Raw genomic sequence first — 24195 nt, forward strand, 5'->3', positions numbered from 1 at the left:
TGCTTTGGCTTCTTGGAAGCTAAGCAGTGCTGCCTAGCTGAATTTCTCCCTTTGAGGCATGTGTATTGCCTGGATTTGGGGGGTATTTCTTTCTCCCTTATTCTGAGCTCTACGCTGCCATTTAACTCCCCACAGCCCATGCCAGACTTAGGATTTGTATTGCTACAAGCAAAGAATAGTTATTACCATATTTTTCGGAGTCACATTTTCAGTGCCCTAGGGCACTTAATTCCATGAATTTGGGAAAGAAATGCAATCTTTCCCACAGATACTATTGTATTTGCTAAGTCACCTGCATTTTATCAGTACACATATATTTTTCACAAGACAAGCAGGACTTTCTCAAAACTGTGAGTTCTATTCTAAAGAGCTTTTGATGAACTTTGCTCATAAAAAAAGTAATGAAATAGCTTTGTTTTTCTAATAGTCACCAACTTCTTTGTTTCTAAATACAAAATGGATGTGAGAACTAATTTCACCTTAGCCATTAGAGAGCTCTTACCTCAATTAGGTCATATAATAGCTATTTATAAGCAGGAATGGGAAGACCCTTCAAATGAAAGGTCATAATTCATTTTTAATAATTTTAAAATGGAACAGTCCTCCACCCCACCCCACCCTCACCCTGTTTGGCCTTCAAAACTAAGGAGAAATACCAGAGTGTTCTTCCTTAAAATGACAGATGAGTTTTTTGTTTGTTTGCTTTTGTAGCTAGATATGAGGAACCAACCTCAAAAAGAATTTGAAATTACTTATGTACTCCAAGTGAGAACTAGGAAAATTAGACAGATAATCCGGGACAATAAAAAACACCAAAAGAAACAAAAAATCAGTAAACATCCTTGATCAATCATTCACTTTGCACCATGTGTCAAGTGTGCTTCTAGACACTAGGAATGTAGTGGACAAAAGCAGACAAACATCCCTGTCCCTGAAGAATGTACTTCCTTATGGAGGAGACAGACAAAGAACTAGGTAAATAAGTGAAGTGTGTAGTGGTTTGGGTAGCGGTAAGTGTTACGGAGAAAAAATCCTGCAGGGAAGAAGGATAGGAACTGATATAATGGGGAAGTGGGTGCCGAAGTTCTAGGTAGGGTGGCCAGGGAAATCTTATTAGGAAGGTTGGTTTTGAGTAAAGACCTGAAGAAAACAGAGGAACTAGCCATGTGGCCATCTGGGTAGAGCCTGCCAGGCAGAGGGAAGAGTAGGCACAAGGGCTCTGAGATGCGAGAGAGTCTGGTGGGTTTATCAATCTAGAAAAATGAAGGCTTTAATAATTTGCTTGAAATAACTTGAATAGCCATTCTTTACCTCTTTGGGGTCAGAGACCCTTTATAGAATGTGATAACAAATGACCAATACTGGTCCAGAGAAATGGGATTTGGGTGAAGGACGAGGAGAAGAGTAGGAGATTGTGGCACTTTCAACAGAGGTGACACTAGTCTGGATTAGGGAAGTGGCAGATGGATTCAAGGAAGAGATAATAAGGAGATGAATTTAATGGAGTTTAGTGAGGGCTTTGATCTAGAGGTGGAGAGTAGGCGTCACAGAAAACACCCCGATTTCTGGCTGGCAAGATGGTAGCTCCATTTACTTGGGACCCAGCTCTGAGAATCTGTAATTCCAGGATACATAACAGCAGCAAACTCTACCAGTTCAGCATGCTGGCTTGGTGGACCTGCTCCGCTGAACTCAGGAAGTTCAGAGATATAGACAAGTCAGGCTTGCGGATGGTTATTTCTTAAAGATACAGTTCTGGGCTCTATTTCCCCTATTAAAATTATACACATGAGAAAATGTACCACTGCACTTCTAAATCCTCTCTTTGGCTGTTGATGGTTAAGGGAAACCTCTCGTTTGACCATTTCAAAACCTTTTATATAGAAGATCTTCTGATGGTCAGTACTACCACCTTAAGTTCTCAAGAGTTCTCTTTGAGAGCCCTTTTCCTGTTTATCCCTAAAATATGGGAGTTTATAAAGTCATAACTTCTCTTTTCACTCCTCTTCTCTCTCCACATTCTCATCTATTCTCACAACCTCATCTGAATTTCAGATCCACATCCCACCTCTTTGCTACCATCCCCACATGGATGTCCTACTCTCCTCCAATTTAACTTGCTTGAAAAACAGCTCCACGTCTCTCCTTCTAAACTTATTCCTTCAGCTGCAGGTATCATTTTGGCTGAAGACAAATCTCATGTTAGACCAGCAGAGCTTTCTTAAGCTCCTCCTCCCTACCCCTACCTCCTGCCTCCCTTTGGGATAGTGTAAGGTGGTGATTGCCAGCCTAGGCCCTGGACCAGACAGGTGTGGTTTCACTTTTGGCCTAGCCATTCACCAGCCTCACTTGAAATGGGAATAAAAACACTTAGCTCATAGGATTTCTGTGAGCTTTAAATGAGGTAAGGTCTGCGAAGCACTTGGTTTCATGCCTGGCACAAAGTAAGTGCTCAAGAAAGAGCTGATGTTATGGTTAGACTCACCTTTAAACTATTGCAATGATCTGCTCATCAGTAAAATACAGGTTTGCTAATACTCCTCTCCAATGGACAACTTCCAGTTGCACAGGTAAGTGCCTGAGAATTCATCCTGACTTGGGAACACTTTTTTTCTTTTGGAGGAGGAGGGGTCAGAGATCTTTTATAGAATGTAAATCTATGCCTACAATTAAGCTCATCCCACCTTTAACAGCCTCATCTCTTACTGAGTCCTCCGTCTTTCAACAGACCCACCCTCACACACATTCACATACCCTCACACACTCCCTTCTGTCTTCTTCTGTGTCTGGTCGCTCAATCGACTTCTCTCCTCATAGAAGAAGCTTCCCACCCTATTTCCTCATAGAAGCCCCATCTTCGTTCTCACATTTGACCTTCTGCTCCTCAAAAACAAATTCCCAGGTTTCTCTGGTTGGAATCAATACCTTGTCCTTTCTTTCTTCCTATACAACCATTTGCTTTTCCCTCATTATAGCCCTTGGCACAATGAACCAAATAGCCCTAAAGCTAGGGTCTCTATAATTCCTCTTTCTCGGGGCCTCTGAGCCTAGCATAGTGTTTTGCACATAATGATTTCTCAATTACTGTTTGTTGAATTCAATTAGGAAGATTTCAGTCTCTAAGAGCTAAATGTAAACATGCAGACAGCAGTTAAGCATTGCATTTACCCAGCCACCTGCTGCTCCCTGGTTCACAGTTTACCTTACAACTGAGTGTGAGAATTGTATTTGCATAGCCATCTGTCTCACAAATTGCCAACAGGCCAGGATTTGCTCAGTCTTTGCCTCACTACACCTTACATTTAGTTCTCCTCACCAGTGAGCCTTTTCAGTGAGATTTGCCACCTGACCTCATAGACAAGAGATAAAAACTGGTTCAACCAGTTTGACTAGCTAAAAATGGCTAGAGCAGTTTAGCTGCAGAGTGAATGTGGGAATGGACTGTCAGTGGGTGGGTTTCTGAGGCCCACCTTTGTCCTGGTCAATATGTTTACCAATGATTGGAAAGAAGATTTAGATAACATGCTTTCCATGTATAGAATACTGCGGTCTGGCCTGACATACTGTTAAGCAGAATGATGGCACAGTTGTAAGAAAATCAGACAGCTGCTTCTTGAAACTTGGAAAGTCATCCCAACTGAGAGTTCCCTTCCCAACTTTGGGTGAGGGAAATGGCCAAGAACTTGCTAAAATTAGCAGCAGTTCCCTTATCTTTATACAAATTACCGTCTGTTGTTTGTTTCGTATTCGCAGAAAGCCAACTGGATTGGAGTATGTCAATTACCAGTAATATTTTAATCTGAAAGGTCCACTTGATATGAAACTCACATACAAAGTTGTGACATCTCTAAATCTATGCAAGAGTGATGGATGCCATTGATCTTGTGTACAGGAGCACCTTCCTAATCTAGTCTAGAAAGAGATGCTGGATTACCTTCCCAGCTGGGGATTTCTCTGCTGCGGTAGTATCAGATGGGACTAGAGAGTAAAGGAACTTATTTTACCTAAAGTTAAAGATAATAACTTTATTGTCCCTAATATTTGCTCATAATAAAACCATGACACTTTGAATCATAAAGAAGTAGGCATTTATTTTCACAATAACTACACTAAAGATTATAAACAATTGGTTTTTACTGAAACAGAGTTTAGTACAAAAGAAAAATAAAAAGTTAACTTGAAGCCTCAGTGTCTGTCTGCTAAAGTCTAGGCTGGAGAAGTCACAAACCAGACTCTTATTATTTACTTAACTCTTTAGCAAGTTTCTACATCAGATCTTCCTGATTCCCTAACAAAGCAGGCCTGTGGTTGAAGATAATTCTGCCCACCCAGAAAACACGAGGCCCAGATCATGTCATGTTTCCATGGGCTTGATGATTAAATTTCCTTTGAATAAACTGACCACAGGGTCTGTTTGAATATTATTTCCTCTGTAAAGCTTTTCCCCACAATCCCAGGTAGAGGTAACCTTGCTCTTTTGTCTGAAGCCATGGCATTGCAGAAAACCCAACTCTAGCTTGGAGCCGTGAGAACCATATCTCGGAAAGGTTATTATTATTTTTTTAAACATTTTATTTTTTTCCTTTTTACCCCCAAAACCCCCCAGTACATAGTTGTATATTCTTCTTTGTGGGTCCTTCTAGCTGTGGCATGTAGGACACTGCCTCAGTGTGGTTTGATGAGCAGTGCCATGTCCTCGCCCAGGATTCGAACCAACGAAACACTGGGCCGCCTGCAGCGGAGCGCGTGAGCTTAACCACTCGGCCACGGGGCCAGCCCCGGAAAGGTTATTTTTATTTACAGTCTCTCACTCGTTCCTAAACAGGGAGGGCCCCTTGGTGACGGAGCAAGGCTAATGGGTGCCGGGATGCAGCTCAGAGAATGCTACATCTTTGCGATAAGAAGGGGAGCACGGAGATCATGGAAGAAGGAAAATCTGGAAGTCTGGAGAGACTGGCAGGGGAGGTTCAAGAAGCAGAGGACAAAGTTCCCGGCCTCAGAGCACTTGGCAGAGGGCGGCATGAAATGGGGGCCTGGAATGAAGAACAAGCCTCTAACAAGGTCTTGTTTATTCATTTTTATTAACTTTTTACATTGCAACATGTAACGTAAACTTTTCCAGCTCCCCATGAAATCTTCCATAGGTCTCATGCCTGGCTCACGTGTGTGGTGGTGGATTCCATGAAGCATTGCCACCTGCTTCACGGTGGGTGCTCAGGAAGGTGTGGGCTGTAGCCAGGGTTTACCACAAAGGTGCCCCGATTTGTGTAGGATAGGCCTGTGGCAGGGTTTCTCCCGTTGCCTTGCCTTAATTATTTGAAAGTGCTCACTTTCATTTTCAAAAGCATATCTGTTTGGATGATAAATTATAAGGTCACACAGAATAGCTCTTATTTGACCGTACTTTGAAGACCAGGCACATTTTATCCCTAAGTGACTGTCCATCTATCTCCACCCCTGAGATCATACGATACCATCTTCATTAATTCATTCAACACTATATACTGAGTTCTGTATGATATGTGTTAGGCGCTGGGGATACAATAAAAAATAATAAATGGTGTCTTCACTCAAATATCTTACAATATGGTGAGGAGGGCTGATATGTAAGCAACAATTATAAACCAGAAAGACAGGGCTTACAACAGGCTTGCTCCATCTTGGCATTGTTGACATTTCAGACTGGATAATTCTGTGTTGTGTTAGGGTATCTTGTGTTCTCTAGGACGTTCAGCAGCCCCCTGGGCCTCTACCATGAGATGCCAGTAGCGCTCCCTCCAGTAGTGACAGCCAAACATGTCTGTAGGCATTGTCAGATTTCACACACTCCTCTCCCCTCTGGCCCCCACCATTGAGAACCACTAGTTCTGTTAGGCTAGACCCAAGGCATCATGGGAGAAGCGCCTACCCTAGACTTGGGTAGAGTCCTATTCATTCTTTAACCTCAACACCTAGTTGATCCTTAATAAGTGTTTGATGAGTGAATGGAACACATAATATCATGCTACCCTCCAGGATTCTTAGAACAAAGTCTAGTAAACTAGAAGGATGTTTAATTATGATGCCTTTGGCAGAACTTGGCCAACAAATTTCACTCTGAATCATCGGCCCAACATAATACCCAGAAATGCCCTATGTGGCCCCAAAGGGACTTGCTCCCTAAATGTCACAGCGCAGATTTTCCTGCAGTTATTTTCCTGTTAATAAACACTGATTGTCAAGCACTTTGGCAAATATCAGGTGCACTAAATGCTAAATAGTCATTAGAAAGCCACATAAATATTTTAGATTTCCTCATCCACAGCAGGGAAAGAAAAGAGCCCAGATTCTAAAAGGGGAAAAAAAAGCCCTGACATTCAGCTAATGGCTTTACCAACTGATACACCCACCTGGTAGCTTGAAACCTAGTGCATCTTGGAAGTAAATGTTCTTTGCAATATATAGTTAAGTCTCTTACAACTTTGGTGGAGGCATCCTGTCCCAAAGTCGGCTATTGTTTTGATGTAAATGAGGACAAGAAAATCATAGCACAACCCACATATTCCTTTTATACAGCCTCTGCCCTGAATAGACTGACATGGACTAAGGGGATGGCAGGGCTGACCGGCAAAGATGAACTTGATCCACATATTGGCCTTTCTTCATGGACTTGGACATGCTAGCAATAACAGAACTTTCTGGAACAAGCTATGTGACTTTGGGCAAGTGACAACTCCTCTGAGCTTATCTGTAGTTTTACATCCTGAAGATTCACGGAATTGAGAGTTGACAGCATTAATTTTTGTTTTGGGGGTGGGGGAAATGCATACAAAAATCAGCCTCTCAACAGTCCTGCCATCCTTCCTTGATAGGCTTCCTAAAGTGTGAGGAAATCTCATAGAGCAGAGTTCGGAGGTTGGCAGCCACACAGAATGAACAGGCATAATTATTTGCCCAGTCAAGCTGATTCCCAGCTCTCCCCTCACCTGGCTGGTTTTGTGTTGACCATTGCAGCATCCTATCGACCAGAACATGACCCAGCTGGTAGTTTCAGGCTGGGCTTTAGGTTCCCAGGTCTTCTGAGAATTCGCTGAAACCCCCTCCTTTTCCCAAGATAAAAATTCCCAGAAACTGCACAGAGACCCACTGATGTTATTTAGAAGTTGCAATTAATAAATTTTTTTCCCTGATGGATCAGTTGTCCCCCTAACTGCCAAACCATGATTTCTTTGCAGACTCCCCAGAGGTTCATTTTATTTGTAGCGCTCTCAAAGCACACACAAAACCCAGCAGAATAGTGCTGCTTTGTTTTTGTGCTGCTGCTAAGCTTAAAAAAAATCTCCTCCCTCCTTTAATTCCTTCCGGAAGTGCCTCATTCTCAATACTTATTAAAAATGGGGAAGGAGTCCTAGGAGGCCTCTGGAGGTCTAAGTTCACAAAGTGAATATGCATAAAGGCAGCAGAGTATCAAGTCTTTATAATTATACCTTTTCATGCGTACAGTTCCTGGGTGAAATCAGCTTTGATTCAGGCTGATTTGATATAGCCTTTCCAATTTACATCTATCCCTTCACTTCTACTTAGCTGTTGTTCAATTTTAGATGGGAAAAATGGGTTCCTATTTCCCACTTTCACAAACCAATAAGGATTCTGTATTTCTAAAGAAGAGTGAGGAGATAGCACTTAATTTCTGACCTCTTCTCCTAATTCAAGAGCTTCGGGGAAGGAAAGTATTTCTGTTTCGGAGAGATAAACTATTAAATGAAAGGGCGAAAGAGGATGGAGAGGCCCAGGTTTAGGTGGCTGTGCCTACGATAATGCGTCACAAAAGTCAGCAGGCATCAATCTTTGTTGCAAGAACAATGCGTAAGACAGGAGAGAAGACACTGAATAATCTCACAGCAAAAGAGGTAGTTAAGAGGGCATACAAAAAAGCAGAGTTAGAAGTGGAATTTTTATGAAAATGACGGCCTGTTAGAGCAATTTGGTTTAATAGGTAGAAAGAATGCACAGGGAAGATTTTGAGTTGAATTACAACTGAAAGTGCACTTGTTTTGCTATCCCAGGACATATGGCAGCATGAAGAACTCTCAGATAGATGTATGATTGGCTTAAACTGAAAGTCAAGTGGGTGTGGGGGTCTGAATTCTAGTTAAAGAGCTGTGTACATGCAAACTGGAGCTTGGAGTTCATTCCTTTGAGAATCGCTTACTGAGTTCCTGCTCTGTCCTAGTTAGACCTGGTTCTTCAGAAACAACAAAATCAGTCCAACCTTCAGGAAGCTCATTTTCCAGCAAAGGAAACTGACACATAAGCAGAAAACTGAAAACATGGCATTGTCCTGGGATCACAGATGTGGTGTGGATCACCTTGTCTGGCCAGAAAAATTTTTCTTCCAGGAAAATTTCATTTGTTTTAGAGAAATAAGTTGACTTAACTTCCACTCATTCCAGGAACCCATTTGTATATAGTCTAACACCAAATTACTTTATATCAACAAGGGTATAAAGTCTTAGTGAATTGGCTTTATTTTATTAGGCATAGCAGAAAAGACATTTCTCTTCTTTTACAAGAATTTGGAAATTATCTGAATTTTGAAAACAGAATATTACCAGTTCTCTACTTTTCTTTGGGGGAAATTCATATCTGAGTCTTTAAGAGCATGGCTCTTATTGAAGAATAGTTTTTTAGTGTTCTGATTACAAATTTACCAAATTACCTCCCACAATCGGAAAACAGGCATCAGTAACCAGGGGCTGAAATGATGCTTCAGAAATTGATAAATCTGAATTCACCTTGACGAAAGACAATTACAAATACCTCTTTTAAATGAAAAGTGTGAATTAAGGCCAAATTTCAAATTTTAAGAGAGGAACAAAGACTGGAGCGATGCTGTGTGTACTACATTTTGATTCTGTTTCCCTCTTAGAAAATGATTAATTAGAACAAGTGCATGACAGAGATACCTAAAGATTCTTCAGTTGGGCAGACTCCCTGTACATAGTAGTATGCATGTTGTAGGTAGGATCTGAGAGGAAATAGGGTCCAACATTTTGATATAGTAAGCTCAGTTTCTTCTGAGATGAGGCATTGTTTTAATAACAATGATGCTTATTGGGATTTTCGAAATCCTGATGCTTAAAGTATAGCAGTCTCAATGGACACGTCCCATGTCGCTAGGCTCAGATCTGGCTAGTACATATTCTATATTTTGGGGAGCTCTTCTTCTGTTTCTCTTGGAATATACATTTGCTGTGCGCAGCCAGTGCTAACCATCATTCCTGGTACACAGTAGGAACTCAATGAATACGTGTTGAAAGACCCTGTCCTTGATGTCCAGCTTGGAAGGTCATCAATTTCACTTTTAATACTAACTTTAGGGGACTCTAGCCGTGTTAGAAAAAGTCCTGGCCCTTCAGATATTTAATATTTAGCGTTGGAATCTGACAATGTCACATCTAACTAAAGTACAAAGCAGTAATGGTTTTTGTACAAAGAAAGATTTCCATACAGAGCTATGGAGGTTTGAGGAGGGAGAAGGGATATACCTTCAAGAGTAAGGATGTGGATAGTGAAGAAATACTTCATGGAACAGATGGCATTTGAGATGGGTCTTTGAGGATAAGTCAAATTCTGATAGGCTGAGACGGGGAAGGGGAGGCGGACCTTCCGGGTGGCAGGTGCTCAATAACTATGCAGAAATAGGAATGTATACAGCGCATTTAGGGAATGGTAAGCAGTCCAGTTTGGCTAAAACATGGGATGTAGAGAATGGTAGGAAATGGCTCTGGAGAGTAGGTTATGGCTCAGGAAGGCCTTGAGTGCTGGAGTGAGGAGTGAGTCTTTCTTTCTATAAGCCAGAGAAGGCCAATGGCATAAACATAGCTGTATTTGGAATGATGGTTGAAAGAATGGAGGACAAGAGGTAGGAGACCACCCTATTGAGAGTCTCCATAAACACGACCTAACATGCATCAATTCTCTCCTTTCCACAGCCCCTGACTCAGCCTGGAATCTCTATAATGGGTGAAAAAAAAAAAGCCAAGGAAGGCTGTGGGACATAGCTTAATTGGGTGTTCGAAAGGAGCCACCAGATTCGCACAGAAGCTCTTGGCAGGCTGGCTGTGGTAGGCAGGGCTGGACAAAGACTCCTACCAATCTTGCTGCTCCCCGACCATCTGCTGGCTTGTCACACACAGAACTGCAGGTATTGGAGATACCCCAGGACAAAATTTATAAAGCATTCCATTATGTTAAAAAAATCATCACATGGAATTCCTGTATGTTTGTTTTCTTCTTCCATTTGTGGCCAGAGGAGAAGGTAATGGTTTTGAACTTCACTTACTGAGCCTCAGTGAGAAAGGATACCGCCAAACTTAAAGGTATGCAGAGCCCTCCTCTGGGGCCAGGCTTACGTGCTGTGCAGGTCAATGCCCATCTTGGGGCTTTCTCCCTGGTAATTGAAGCCTGAGCTTCTGCATACTTAAACATGGCTTGAATTGAATTTTTGATGTCCCTGTAGTATCTCAAGTTTCAAAGCAAATCTTTCAGTGGCAGCCTCCTTAGAGCAAGTTGTTTTATTTTTTTCCTCTCTGAGAAGAATATTCTCTTTGTAGATCTTTTTGGGAGATCTGTTCTCCAACTGCATAAGATTGCCAGGTCTAGGGTAGAGACCGAAGTTGGAATCCAAATTTTTCACTCAGATCAGAGATAATTTGTTAGGGATATGTTTTATATGGATTTAATAATAGAAACTTCTGCTTTAAAAATCAGAAAGATAATCAATTTCTGGGTTTTTATCCTAAAGAAATGATTTAAAATATGTGTCAAGATTGAAGTTCATGGGTGATCATTATAGCATTGCTTACAAGAGAGAAAAATTCAAAGCCACGCAAAATTCAAAGTCCGACAATAAGAGATTGGTTAAATAGTTCATGTTATCTATCTCACTGTAATGGAATATTATGCAGCCATTACAAATGGAAACAAGTAGAGTTAAATAAAAATGAATATGAAAGTACGACTACAGTTATTCCACCTTATTCTTTCTTGGAATAAAGAAATAAACTGTTATTAAGCATCTACTATGTGCTTACACCTAACCATCATACTAGACATTTGTTATTTCATCTTAATAATCATCTTTTGACATATGGGTTCTTATAACATTTTTACAGAGAAGGTAGAAGTTATGTATACGTCAAGATCATTTCATTTGGCAAGCATGAGACACCCAAATCAAACTAGCAAGCACAAAGGAAAATTCAGAGGCTTACATAACTGGAAAGTCTAGAGTGTGTCGAGCTTCAGGTATGGCCAAATCCAGATGCTCCTTTTTTTTTTTTGGTCACATCTCTGTGTCTCTCTCCACCTTCCTTTCTCTCCATATCTAGGCTCTGCTTATCCCTGCTCAGCTTCATTCTTTACACAGATTCTTTCCACATGGTGGGCAATGTGGCCACCATCAGCTAGACTCACATCTTCCCAGCCTAGCAATTCCACAGGAAGAAGAACTTCACTCCATAGATAAATGCCAGAGGAGACTTTGATTGCCTGGCTTGAGTCACTTGACCATCTTGTATTATCAGGTGAGACACCGTAATTGATAGTCTTGCATGACTGTATGAGTGGGAGTGGGCTGGTTCCCCCAAAGAGGGAAGCTGGCACGCCGAAAAAATCATCTACTATTATATTATTTCTCTCTACATTCTTGCTCAAGCCATTCCTTGTTCAAAAAGCCCTCCCTTCCATCCAGCTGGTGTCTATTCCTCGTCAAGTCTCACGGACTCCATAAAGCTTCTTTGACCACTCAAGCTGATAAATAGCACATGTTCTTTTCTGTTGATTCCTACATGATATCTCTATCACTGATAATAAAAGAACACATTTGTTTTGTGCTTTTATCATGTGTCTTTGTTTTGTCTTATTGACTTGACTGTCAGCTCCGGGATGGTGAAGACTTGTGTATTTCATGCCTCTACAGTCCCCATTGGTCTTGCACAAAGTGGGTGCTGACTAAGCTGATAGACATTCTTGGATTTTCCTTTTCCTACTTCCAGGTAAAAATGGGTGGCAGTATAGCACTGTGGCAAAGAGCCTGTCTCTAGGGTCTAGCTCACTGTGCATCACTCTACAAGTCACTTAACCTCTGTAAATCGGATTCATCGTCTGTAAAATGGGCACAATAATACCTGCCTTAAAGCTATTTGGAGAATTAAACAAGATGACTTCTAACTTTTATCTTATTTAATTTCTGGCCTATGGAAAGTGCTCAAGAGTAAATGGCAGCCCAAATGATGGCATTTTAGCCTGCTTTACCCTCAACTGCAATTTTCTAAGCTTTTTTTCCACCATAATATATATATATATATTTTTTGGTCTTATAATTTCTAGGTTGTCAATATCTACATACTTTTCTGCCCATAGGTATGGCTGTCAATTGGCTAGTGGACCTACCAGGCCACAAATAAAACTCATTGCAATTCAGGCTTGGCTGTTTATTTCTTGAGACATTATATGAACTGATTAGATATTTCTTAGATGTTTCAGAATAACGTGGAGGCAGATTTGAAGTTGCAAGTCTCAGATAGGTAAGTGTTTGAGTCAAAGATGAGATCACATCTTGGCCAACCTCTCAGGTATTTTCAATCACTATGTCTCTCCTAAGGGATCTAAACCAGTTTTACCTTGAGTCACGTTCTCCGTGTTCCCAGGGCAAATTCTGAAGCGCTTCTTGTATAGCTCTGTGGCTTTGATTAGAGTCCTGCTAATAAGCAATGGAAATGAAGATGCCCAGCTGGGAGAAAGGGCTAAGAGGGCTGGAAAAATCCAAGCTCTGGACTTTGTGCCAATTATTTGAAAGTTTAATGAACTGTGGGTATTAGTGCAAGACATTCTCAAACTCCTGAGAGCCCTGGCGAATCCAAAGCTGCGTGTGGCACTGTCTGCTTGTTCTGGAATCAAAGAAATACACCTAGCAAATAGTAAGGATATTTTTGCCATCACGCTGAGGGGGGAGGTGGGAGATATTTCACCATTTTCAAAAGATGATGAGGAGGAGGGTGAAAGTCTGAACCTAGTTTCTCAGTTGGATGCCCCCAAATAATCAAATTTTCCAAGTTTCTTCCTGTTACACAATTGTACTCTTTACACTCTCATGTCATTTTCAGGCTTGCCCCCTGATGAGGGATTCTAGCTCCTGTCCTCTGAAGCCTAGTTCATTTAATGGAGCTGTGTTCTTTCCGCTCCTTCCCTGAAGCGTGAGATCTGAGTGACACGGTGGAGGTAGGAGAGCTGAACAGAGAGAAACCAAGTGATGGGGGCCAGGGGGAAACCCCCTCTTAGGGCTGATTGCATTTGTCTGTAATGACAGCAGCTGATGCTGAATTTGGAGCCTCAAAGAATAAAAAATAATAAGAAAGACCATTTGACGTCAACAGTGCAAAAAGAAGCCTTCCAAAGCATTTCTCAAGATGAGAAAGTCAGTGGAATTGGTACTTATCCACTTGTTTTTCAGCCAATCAGTCCACTGAGGTTGAATAAACACCAGCTACATAGAAAGCACGGTACAGACACCAGGGCAGATAACAATCCAAGGCTGATGAAAATAAAGGCTTGCATTAATGAGCACCTGCTGAGTGCCTGGTGGTGTTCTAACTGTTTTATGTGTAATAACTCATTTAAACTGACCAACAACTTTATATGTTAGGAACCATTGTTATCTCTATTTCACAGGCAAAGAAATGAAAGCACAGAGACTTTCTTAACCTGCCCAAAGTCACACAGATGACAGGTGGTGGTACTACTGAGATTTGGGCCCAGGCAGTCTGGGTACAGAACCTGAATTTTTAGCCACTGATCCCTCCTCTGTCCCTGTGATAGCTTTTGCCCTCAAGAGTAAGAGGAATAAGGCAGGCAGCTTGAGGCCAGGAGCTAGGTCTTATTCTGCTCTGTGTCTTTGGTGCCTAGCACAGGGTCTGGGACCCAGTGGGACTTAAGCACCATGATCAGTACTCTTGAATCCAAGAAAGAGCTTTGTCTTGTAATCAAAAAGGAAATTCACATGAACTTTTGTTGGATTGGAAAACAAAAACTAAAAGCCAACAGTGCCCAATGGGGATACTATAAGGAAAAACCAATATAAGAAAAATTAGTTTTAAAAAACTGTGGATAGCTATTAATGGAATAGGGAAACATCTTTGTTCCCTTCGTTCCCAGCTTTATACCATTTTGGGAGTCTCACTGAAATGACCTGTAGCCCTGAGTTTAAACTAGTGCCCTGAGTTGCTTGGAAACATTCAAATTGGTTCAAATTTCATAATTAGAGATGGAGTTAGAGGCAGTATAAAAGCTCTTGAAGGCTTCTGGGAAAATAGAAGAGTTCTTCCAGGGCTAATGTCTAAAATTGGTTAAAGAATTGGGGTTGGCATTTTCCCCTCTAGTATGTCAGCTAGATTAGAAGGCAGAGTTTGGGAGAAAAAGGCTATGAAGCTGAAACTTTAGATTGGAGGAAAGTGTGTCTGTGTGTTGAGGGGTAGCTAAGAGACGGAACACAAGAAGACAGAGGGAAGGGGGTAGCCAAGAGCCAGCAGTAAGATCCATAGACCAAGAGAAATGGACACAGTGAGGGGTAGAGTGTTCTCCATAAGTGGGAGAATTCAGATAAAAATGATGCCACTTCAGAGCTGAGGCCAGATAGACCTGAATTGCCCTCAGGGCAAGTAACCTGAGGCAAGTCTCTTAAACTTCCTCAGCTTCAGCTTTTGCATCTCAAGAATAGAAATTAAAATACCAAACTCAAAAGATTAGCTTCAACATTTGAAGAGAAGACAACAGAAAAGCGCTGTGCAGTGCCTGCCACACAGTAGGTGCTCAACAGTTGCTGGTTGTTGCTGTAAATCAGGTTTCTCCACCTCAGCACTGTTCACATTGTGAGCCAGATAGTTCTATGTTATGGTGGGCCAGCAATATCCCCCCAGGTAGTGCCAATCAAAAACGTCTCTAGACATTGCCAAATGTCCCTCCAACCCGTTGAGAACCACTGGTCTATTTGAGAACGGGAGCACAGTTCCTTCCGCGTGTGCTGCGTCATGGAGTAGACACATTTCACGTTCCATGTTGTTTTAAACGAAAAAAAGAAACACACAGGAAAGACACATTTGGGGCTTTGCCAAGTTTCCATGAGGTCCTGATTTTCTAGTTGAATGACGAGTTCCCTGGAATGAGAGAAAATCTGACAAAAATGCATTGGGATTCAGACAGACATTCTCCACTAGCCCTCTGAAGGCACCGACTCCAACACAGGGTAAGAAGAGCTCTGGGCTCCTGGAGAATCCCACTGATTCTACAAGCAGTTCACTGCCTTTATTAAAGCTATTGGACTACAGCTCATTTCTTTGCTTAACTAGTTAATTGGAGAAACGTGGTACCAAATACGTGGGAATTAACTATCGTTTAAATTGTAATTAAGAATCCACTAATCATAAAGAAGCTGGAAAAGAGCTGAGGATGTAAAATCTGATAAAACATGTAGATAGGTATGCTGGGAACATTCTAAATGGATTAATTTATTTTCTTTCAAGTGTGGAGCCAATTCTGGAAAAATGCGTTTGTTGATGCAAAATGTTTAGTAGTTTAGATTAAGAGTTCATTTAAGGCTAGGTCCATACCCTTTCCTAATATCAACACTTCTTGTTTCAAAGAGTGAGGAGGTGGAAAACACGCACACACACACAAACACACACCCCACAAGCCAGAGTGTACAAATCTGACAGGCTTCCCCATAACTAACAAGATATACACGTTGGGAGCTTCAAACGATGTTACTCTTCTTAGCATCAAATACACTGCAGCTGGGGGAGAACTTCAAAAATAATATCTCCCACTCATCCTCTCACCAAACACCAGATGCTCTGGAGCAGTCTTTAGTCTTAGTCCGCCCCCTGGAACCCGGGAGGGAGTGCCCTGGCTTCTAGGCGGAGGTATACTTCATCCTCTAGGTTCCTAAAGCCCATCTACAAACCTCCAGCATTTGTAGGAGAGTTATAATTATTAGATAACTTTTCTCACAAACTGGATGCTTTTAATTCACCCATATATACATGTTGCCTGTGGAAGTTACGTATTACCTGTTAAAATGAAATACACTTAGACGTGAAGTGGAATTAACATGATGAGAGAGAGAAGAAAGAGAGGAGAGAAGAGGGAAGGAAGGGAGGGGAAGGGAAGGAGAGGGAACGGAGGAGGAGAGAGAGAGATTTCTTAGCAATTTCACAATAGTTCAGAGACTGCACTTCTGATTTCCATCTCTGATTACAGCCAAGAAAGATGGAGTGGATGGTTAGGAACCAGTGTTTGATTCTTGGAGCATCCAGCTCTGTCTGCCTCCTATTTTCCTTCCTTAGTAATGCCCTTAGCCCTTACTTCAGAAGGAGGAGGCTTATTTAGGTCTAGGGGGTTAAAAACCCACCTTCCAGTCATCTAATGGAGTGGGGTTCCAGATACAGAAAGGTCAATCGGATGGCTCAACCTAGCAATTGTGATCTTAGAAGTAGTTCTGAGTCAAGCTCTATCCTTGGGGGATTCAGAGGAGAAGACAGTGCCTGGGGTAGAGGACCTGGAGGAAAGTGGAATTGTGAGGGCTGCAGGCAATGAAAGGAAGGCGCCTGCAATTTCCCTTTACAGGGCTAGGGCTAAGGTACTACTTAGCAATGGGCAGAGAATAATGAAAATGAATGACAGTAACAGTATTACAATTAGATACCATTAACTGATTGCTTACTGTGTGCCTTTCCCTGTGCAAAACGCTTTGCAAACATTAACGCTTGCTTGCCTTACAGCAGCCCTGTGACCCGTGTGTTATCATTAGCTTCATTCTACAGATAAAGTAACGGGTTTCCAAATGTTAAATAATGGGTCACACGGGAGAATTAAAATCCAGGACTCTGTAGCTTAGCCTCAAGCCTTAAAATCACTGGACTAAGAGTTTGAGTCCTTGTTCCGCCATTAACTTCTTCTCTGACCACAGGCAAGGTTTCTAATTGCCCAGGTCCTCATTTTCCAATGCCTGGTGCTCAGTGAAGAGGAGTCAAATTGAATCTGCAGAATGGGGTTGATTTTAATTACTCTACTTCTCTCTCAGGATTATTTTAAGCTAGATGAGAAATATGAAAATATTTGGAATGCACTGGGCATAAACCAAATGTGAGCCACGATACCACTGCGTGCCTGCAATGGGCAAACACTTCTAGTCCATAAACTGCCTCCCGTTAACCTGGTCTCCTTTATGGGAAAAGGAGAGTTTGAATAGCCCAGCCCCTTCCTTTCCCATGAAATCTCAAGAAGGATATTGATTCTCCTTAAGCTCCTAGAGTAGTCACTTTAAACCAAATCTCTCATGACAAGGATCCACCAGAATGCGGATGGTGTTTATTATATACTCATTCTTAGAGCACTCTGTCAGCCCTGTAAGATGTTATTTTTTTTAAAACCTACTTTACATTAATCTGTAAAGCCTCACAGTATCACTGTTTGACATGAGATCTGAAAATGGCTCAGAATATCCTGCCACAGAAATCTAGGCAGGAGGTTGGTTTTAAAACTGTCCTCTAAGGAAGATGACAAAATGATATAACCAAATGTGACATTTCAATTCCACAATTATGCACCATTCAGGTGGCCATATCCACTTTCTGAGAACTGATATTTATTCATCTGCAGAAGAAGGAACTTATTTTAGTGAGGTACAGTAGCTGGCTGATTCCTTTGGCCCGATTTTCTCATTATTGTGTCATTCAGCATCATTAACAATTATGTTACTTCTAAAGACATTCAAATTCTCATTTTTTACTTAAAGATGTGCTGTCTTGTCAAGCATATTCAGTAGAAAAAGATATTTTTTAAAAATAGCCATTGATAAGCTTGGCCCCAGTCTGTTTGAAATTGCTCACAACTGCTTGCAAATGTATAGGAATCAGTCCTGGTAATCTCTATTCATAATACACATTGATCTTGGGCATTTTTAAAGCTTATTTTCTACCAATGACATCTTCCGTGTGCAACAGAGATAAACAGCAGCACAAGCAGAACCCTCATGTTATTCTGGCATCATATATCCATGGCAGCCATCCCATAACTCTAAATGGATCTTGAAGGCAAATAAAAAAACCTCTATGACAGTCAAATGAGCAGAAAAGTCTAGAGGTTATAGGGTTTGGTTTCTCTCTAAATAGAGTAAGATAACATAGGAGCTGTCCAGATGTATAAACCAATCTGTCTGACCCACCTCCACCCCTCTAACTTCCTAACACTTTGCCTATCAGGATTTTGGACCCTCTTGTCCAAAATGGTGGCTATGAATTTGGGCCCTGGATTTGGAGAGACCTCGGTTCAAACTCTCTACCCTCTGACTATGAGTGAGGTGACCTGGGAGAGTTGGGCAACCTCTCTGAGCGTCCCTTTCCTCATCAGTAAACGTGAATAATAATATAAGCTGGCGTTGTTGTAAGTGTTAAACCAGCTTGACACCTAGTAGAAACTCAATCAATACCAGTTGCCATTACTGTTGTTATTATAGACACCATTACCATCCTCATCACTTTCCTACCATTGATCTTATTTATGCATGATGTGTAACGTCATGCCCTAGCGGATTACAGAGCAAGATGGGAAATTGTTAATTTTTGGATGTGAACTAGCTTAGAGGGATACCTGATTTCTTTAAACTGCTTAAATTAGTTCATGTCAGCGCAATATACTAACCTTGTTATTTCAGACTAAAAGTTTTTTTGACTTGGAGAATCCTGAATTACAGAATAAAGAAAAAAAATGTGTTTTGTTAAAAACAAAGCAACAAGAATGAAAAAGAAGAGATGGTAACAAGAACAGAGATTCCCAAGTAATGATCAGTAGCTATCTTTCTGAATAAATAGAACTGGCTTAAAACAAGTAGATTTAATACAGTATATGAAAGTTTTCTTAGATGTGAACCACCTTCTTTTTTTTTTTTTTGAGGAAGATTAGCTCTGAGCTAACTACTGCCGGTCCTCCTCTTTTTTGCTGAGGAAGCCCGGCCCTGATCTGTGTCCATCCTCCTCTACTTTATATGTGGGACGCCTACCACAGCATGGTGTGCCAAAGGGTGCCATGTCTGCACCCGGGATCCGAACCGGCAAACCCTGGGCCGCTGAGAAGCGGGATGTGCGAACTTAACCGCTGCACCACCGGGCCGGCCCCTGAACCACCTTCTTGAGATCTTGCTCACACTGTGGATTTGCTTTAACCTGCTGACTCACAATTAAAGGTGGGTATAATAGCCCTCCCTTCCTCCCCCAATCACGGCCTTATCTTGGTAGGGTCAGAATTGTTAAGGTTTGCCGTTGGCAGCTGCAGTGGCATCACGCTGATCCTCCACATTCATTCTGCCTCTGTGACTCCTAGGACTCAGGCTCATTTTTAAATTAACTTTTATCTCCTAAGTAATGAACACATCAGTTGTTTAGTATCACAGAAGTTTCATCTAGGCGCCTTTCCTTTTTTATTACTAGAATGATCTCCCCTGCCCCTCCTCTTCGTCCACAATGTAATAAAACAAAACCTACCCAGTGTAATACAGAATTCAGGATATCATTATATCCTGCTTGATGGGAAAGACTACTGACACAGAGATGAAGTAGCATGCCTTCGCAAGATTATGTCATATGAGGAGAATGTAGTTTTATATAACAAAAGAGATCTTTTCCCATTTTATGGGCAAACTAGCTGAGTCAACTTCTCTCTAGAAGTGAGGATAGTTCCTCAGACTTTTGAATTCTGTGGTCATATCTTCATGTATTCAGGAATGGATGTGTGCATGTTGGTTTTATGGTATATATATATAATATATACATATGTATAGCAGTGTCTTCTGCGTATCTATCTGTATAGGAGACTCTGTTAAAGATATCCTAAAACTATTAACACTCCTACCTCCAATTTGAGAGGATAAAAAAGATGCCCGTTCAAAGGTTTGAGTTCTGCTCCATTACTCTTCTTTTCCCAAGATAATATATTAAAGTGCTACAAATGTGAATTTTCCCTGTCCCTTAAAACTAAATCAAAAAGTTCTGCAGAGAGTTCTCCCTGTTGCCCTTCAAAATGTGTTTATTTTAAGGTTCAGGTCTCTATAATATAGAGATTAGACTAAAGATGTGTAAAATTTATTTTACTCACATACTCCCTAAAAGAATTTTGAAAAACTGTGTTCCTACCTCTATAAATTTTACATCTAATTTTGTTTTTATTAAAAGTCTAAATTGGGGGCTGGGCCAGTGATGTAGTGGTTAAGGTGGTGCCCTCTGCTTCAGTGGCTCGGGGTTGGCTGGTTCAGATCCTGGCTGAGACCTAGCACCATTCATCAACCCATGCTATGGTGGTGTCCCACATAAAATAGAGGAACACTGGCACAGATGTTAACTCAGTAGCAATCTTCCTCCAGAAAAAAAGGGAGATTGGCAACAGATGTTGGCTCAGGGCCAATATTCCTCATCAAAAAAAAAAAATCTAAATTGTTGCAAAGAATATAATTTCTGGTGTAAGTATTGATATTTTAAAACAGACCCATGGTATCCATTTTTAAATGAGTCCAATGGAATAGTTATTTGACACTCTCTATTTTCCATTTAAAAAACTAATAAAAAAGTTCTTGTTTAACAGTTGGAAATTTTACATCATCTTTTTGTTCTCTTTGAACTTGTATTTCCAGATTTCCTTCACAGAATTATAGCCTAATATAATATTTTAATACTGGAAAGCATTTTATCAATCATCCTATTATATTTCTTTGCAACAAAAATACATATATAAATTTAAATTACTTTTGAATTACCCATGACCCTAGCACTTTAAGTATCAAAAATTTCTTTTGGGTTATAATCATTACAAATATTAATGCACAATTGTCCAAAACAATACAAACGTATTATAAATTTTAATATTTATTAAATTTAAACAGTAAAATTTTTACTAGAAATGTATTGGGCTGTTTTTTCCTTCAATGAGTTTATATATTTTGGGGGACAAATATTATTTATTTCTAGAATGAGACGTGATTCAGCATAAATTCTATTCCCATTTTTTGTTTTATAGATGTGTTGAGAAAGCTTGTTCGCATAAATGAGTAGAGGAGAATGGATGGAGTTTTGTTACAGCAATGTCATTAATTTCTTTGAATTCTTTCTGAGTTATATGCCCCAGATGACATAATGATCTGTCATCAAAAATTATTTTTTAATGGTCTATCACCTGACAAGTAGATTAGGACTTGCCATTTTATTGAAAGAAAGAAATTGGAAACTTCCTTATATGCAAATAGTACATTATCCAGGTATTAGAATCACTCACTTTCGTCTACCAACACCAACATTTCCAATAGTCCCTTTTTTTAGCACCTCAAAAGTTTTGCATGCTACCAATGTACTGTGTAATATTTGGGATGGAAAAAAAGGATGCTTTTCTTTTATAAAATGGGAGTACGTGATTGAGAAAAAAGACAGCAAAATATTTTCAGATGTAGGGCATTCTCAGTAAGATACATTTTAGGCAAATGTACAAGTGAAGGTTGAGAAATTTAAAATCTATTTCCTTAAAATTACCCACATCCCTGTACCCCTTGAGAGTTGTTGGGCCTCCCTAGGTGTATGTGTGTCACTATTGGGATATGCTGGGCTTTGTTGGTTTTACCCATGTGAGTCCTTGAACCACTGTATAAGGAAAAAGAAAGTGGGAGGAAGGTTGGTGGTGGGAAGAGAGAGAGAGAGAGAGCGATGGAGAACTCCATCTTCAAACTAAACTGGTCTATGCCCAACTTATCATATACTAAGGGGATAATGCATTTCAAATAAGAACAAGTCATACTATCTAAATAACCAGTGAGAAAATTGGTTGACTAACTCCATAACGCTGGAATTATAAGTAAATCTGCAGCAACCCTCACTACTCTTTCCTTGATCTCATGGCTCTTCCAACCGTTTATTTCAGAGGGGTTACTAGCAAGTTCATGATACTTTTCCAATGCAGAGTCACAAAAGAATGACAGACATTACATTTTTGTTTTAGATCCAAGAGATCTGGATGAAAAACAATGTGATTTCCTTTGAAATACCTGCCCTGAGGGCTCGGGTAGCTCCAAAGCCCTTCAAACACTGGAAAAAGAAACGAGAAGGGACAGTAAAAGTTATTTCAAAATGCAAACCACTTACAATGAGTGGACCCCGGTTGTTTTCCCGATACTTGTTCTGGAAGAAAATGTAAACGACAGTGGCGGCCAAGGAGTAGAGGAAGGCGAAGACGGCAACGGTGACAAAGAACTCTGCTGAAGATGAGGAGTCGCCAATCAGTGCCAGCTTCTGCCGCTCCTTCCCCTCGCAGGTGGGCACCTCGAATGTCACCTGGTGCAACCTAAAGGGCCAGATTTAAGGAGACTCTTTAAAATGCTATGTCTACATGTTCTAAAGCAAAGTGAGATGAGATTCCGCAGTGTTATGGCATGCCTTTGTGACGAGTTCATTACGGAAATTACAGAGATTATAGCTGGAAATGTGGAAGCAAATATTGCAGTTAAACATCATTCCATTGGGTTTCACAATAGCTAGTCACTCTCGAGAGAGGGGAGGAGGGATGAAGAAAGCGAACTTGAAATGATGATGAATAGCTTCTGACATCCTCCTGCTTAAATTCTCCAATGCTTTCTCACGGTACTTAGACTCAAACTCTTAACTCTTTAACGTTGACCCACCAGGTCTTACATTAGGTCCTTATATCACAATCCTGGCTTAGAGTCTTTTCATTGACTGTTCCCTTTTCCTAAATCACCTTGTCCCCTGGCATTTCCCATGGCTGGCTCCTTCTCGGCATTCAGGTGTCCCCTAAGACATCATCTCTTGGGAGAGCCTTTTCCTGACCATTAATCTAAAGTAGCTCCTTTCCCTTAGACATTTCATCATATCACCCTGTTTAATGTCCTTCAAAGCACTCATCACCAGCCAAACCTGTCTTGGTAATAGATTTGATTCCTTGTATTTTTGTTTCCACCATCCTCTCCATGATCATGGGGATTTTTTTTTTTTAGGAAGATTAGCCCTGAGCTAACTGCCGCCAATCCTCCTCTTTTTGCTGAGGAAGACTGGCCCTGAGCTAACATCCGTGCCCATCTTCCTCTACTTTATATGTGGGAAGCCTACCACAGCATGGCTTGCCAAGTGGTGCCATGTCTGCACCCAGGATCCAAAGCAGTGAACCCCGGGCCACCGAAGCAGAAAATGCAAACTTAACCACCACGCCACCAGGCCGGCCCCAGATCATGGGGATCTTGATCGTCTTCTTCTCTCTATATCCTGAACACCTGACACTGTTAGGCACTCAGGAAATAGGACTTGGATAAGTGAAAGAACATTCTTGATTCTGTAAGATGACTGATAGATCCTAATTTGACTTAACTTTTAGAACTTCTATTTTAGAGCACAAGTTCTATCAGGACCCCATCCAGGCTCACTATGTTACTTAACAGAGAAAAATAAAATTTTAGGGGGCAATACTTTCTGCTCAGTGAATAACACCTATAGAAGTTGCGTCAGATCCAGTACAACAGTTCAGGTTGTGAACTAGGTCATGAACCGTAATTCAACAGAAGAGCCAAAATTCTGCTGCTTCACAAAGGACTAAATTATTCCTGGAGTATTAGGGAGGCACTTGTAAAAGACGTGGTATTAGGTATTAGGCTTAGCGACATCAGTAAAGTATCACTTGGAAATTATCTACAGAAGTAACAGCGATGATAAAGCCATTGATGAACTTGGTAAATTCTCAACTTATGCTTAAGAAGTATTGTTCTTAAGCAAAACTTGATCTCTTTAAAACAGATTTGTTGTGCACATTCCCTTACAATGTGCATAATAATATAATGATAAATTAATAATAGCAATAGCAGCTAACACATTGGAGTATTTCTTATGTGCCCAACATTGTGTTTTATTTGCAACATTTAATCTAATGCCCATAGCAACCCTATAATGTAGGTATTTTATTTCCCCCTCCCCCTTAACAGATGAGGAAATAGGCTTAGAAAGATTAAGTAATTTGTCTTAAGCCACGTTGCTAGTAAATTGGGCCTAGGATTTAAATCTGTGTCTGACTCCAGAGCTTGATTTTTTAACTTTTCCATTAACCTGTTCTGTTAAATAA

General features: G+C 40.8%; 1 protein-coding gene across 2 annotated transcripts in view; it reads right to left on the reverse strand.

Annotated features, from left to right (window-relative positions):
* SYNPR (synaptoporin) overlaps positions 1–24195 on the reverse strand; it is a 289023-nt gene that overhangs the window by 23018 nt on the left and 241810 nt on the right. For both annotated transcript variants that reach the window (XM_014859284.3, XM_070492940.1), the window contains one exon: positions 22215–22413. In XM_014859284.3, coding sequence (XP_014714770.3) covers positions 22215–22413 — 199 coding nt within the window. The remainder of the gene's footprint in view (positions 1–22214; positions 22414–24195) is intronic.

This window comes from Equus asinus, chromosome 21, assembly GCF_041296235.1.
Source record: "Equus asinus isolate D_3611 breed Donkey chromosome 21, EquAss-T2T_v2, whole genome shotgun sequence".
NCBI lineage: Eukaryota > Metazoa > Chordata > Mammalia > Perissodactyla > Equidae > Equus > Equus asinus.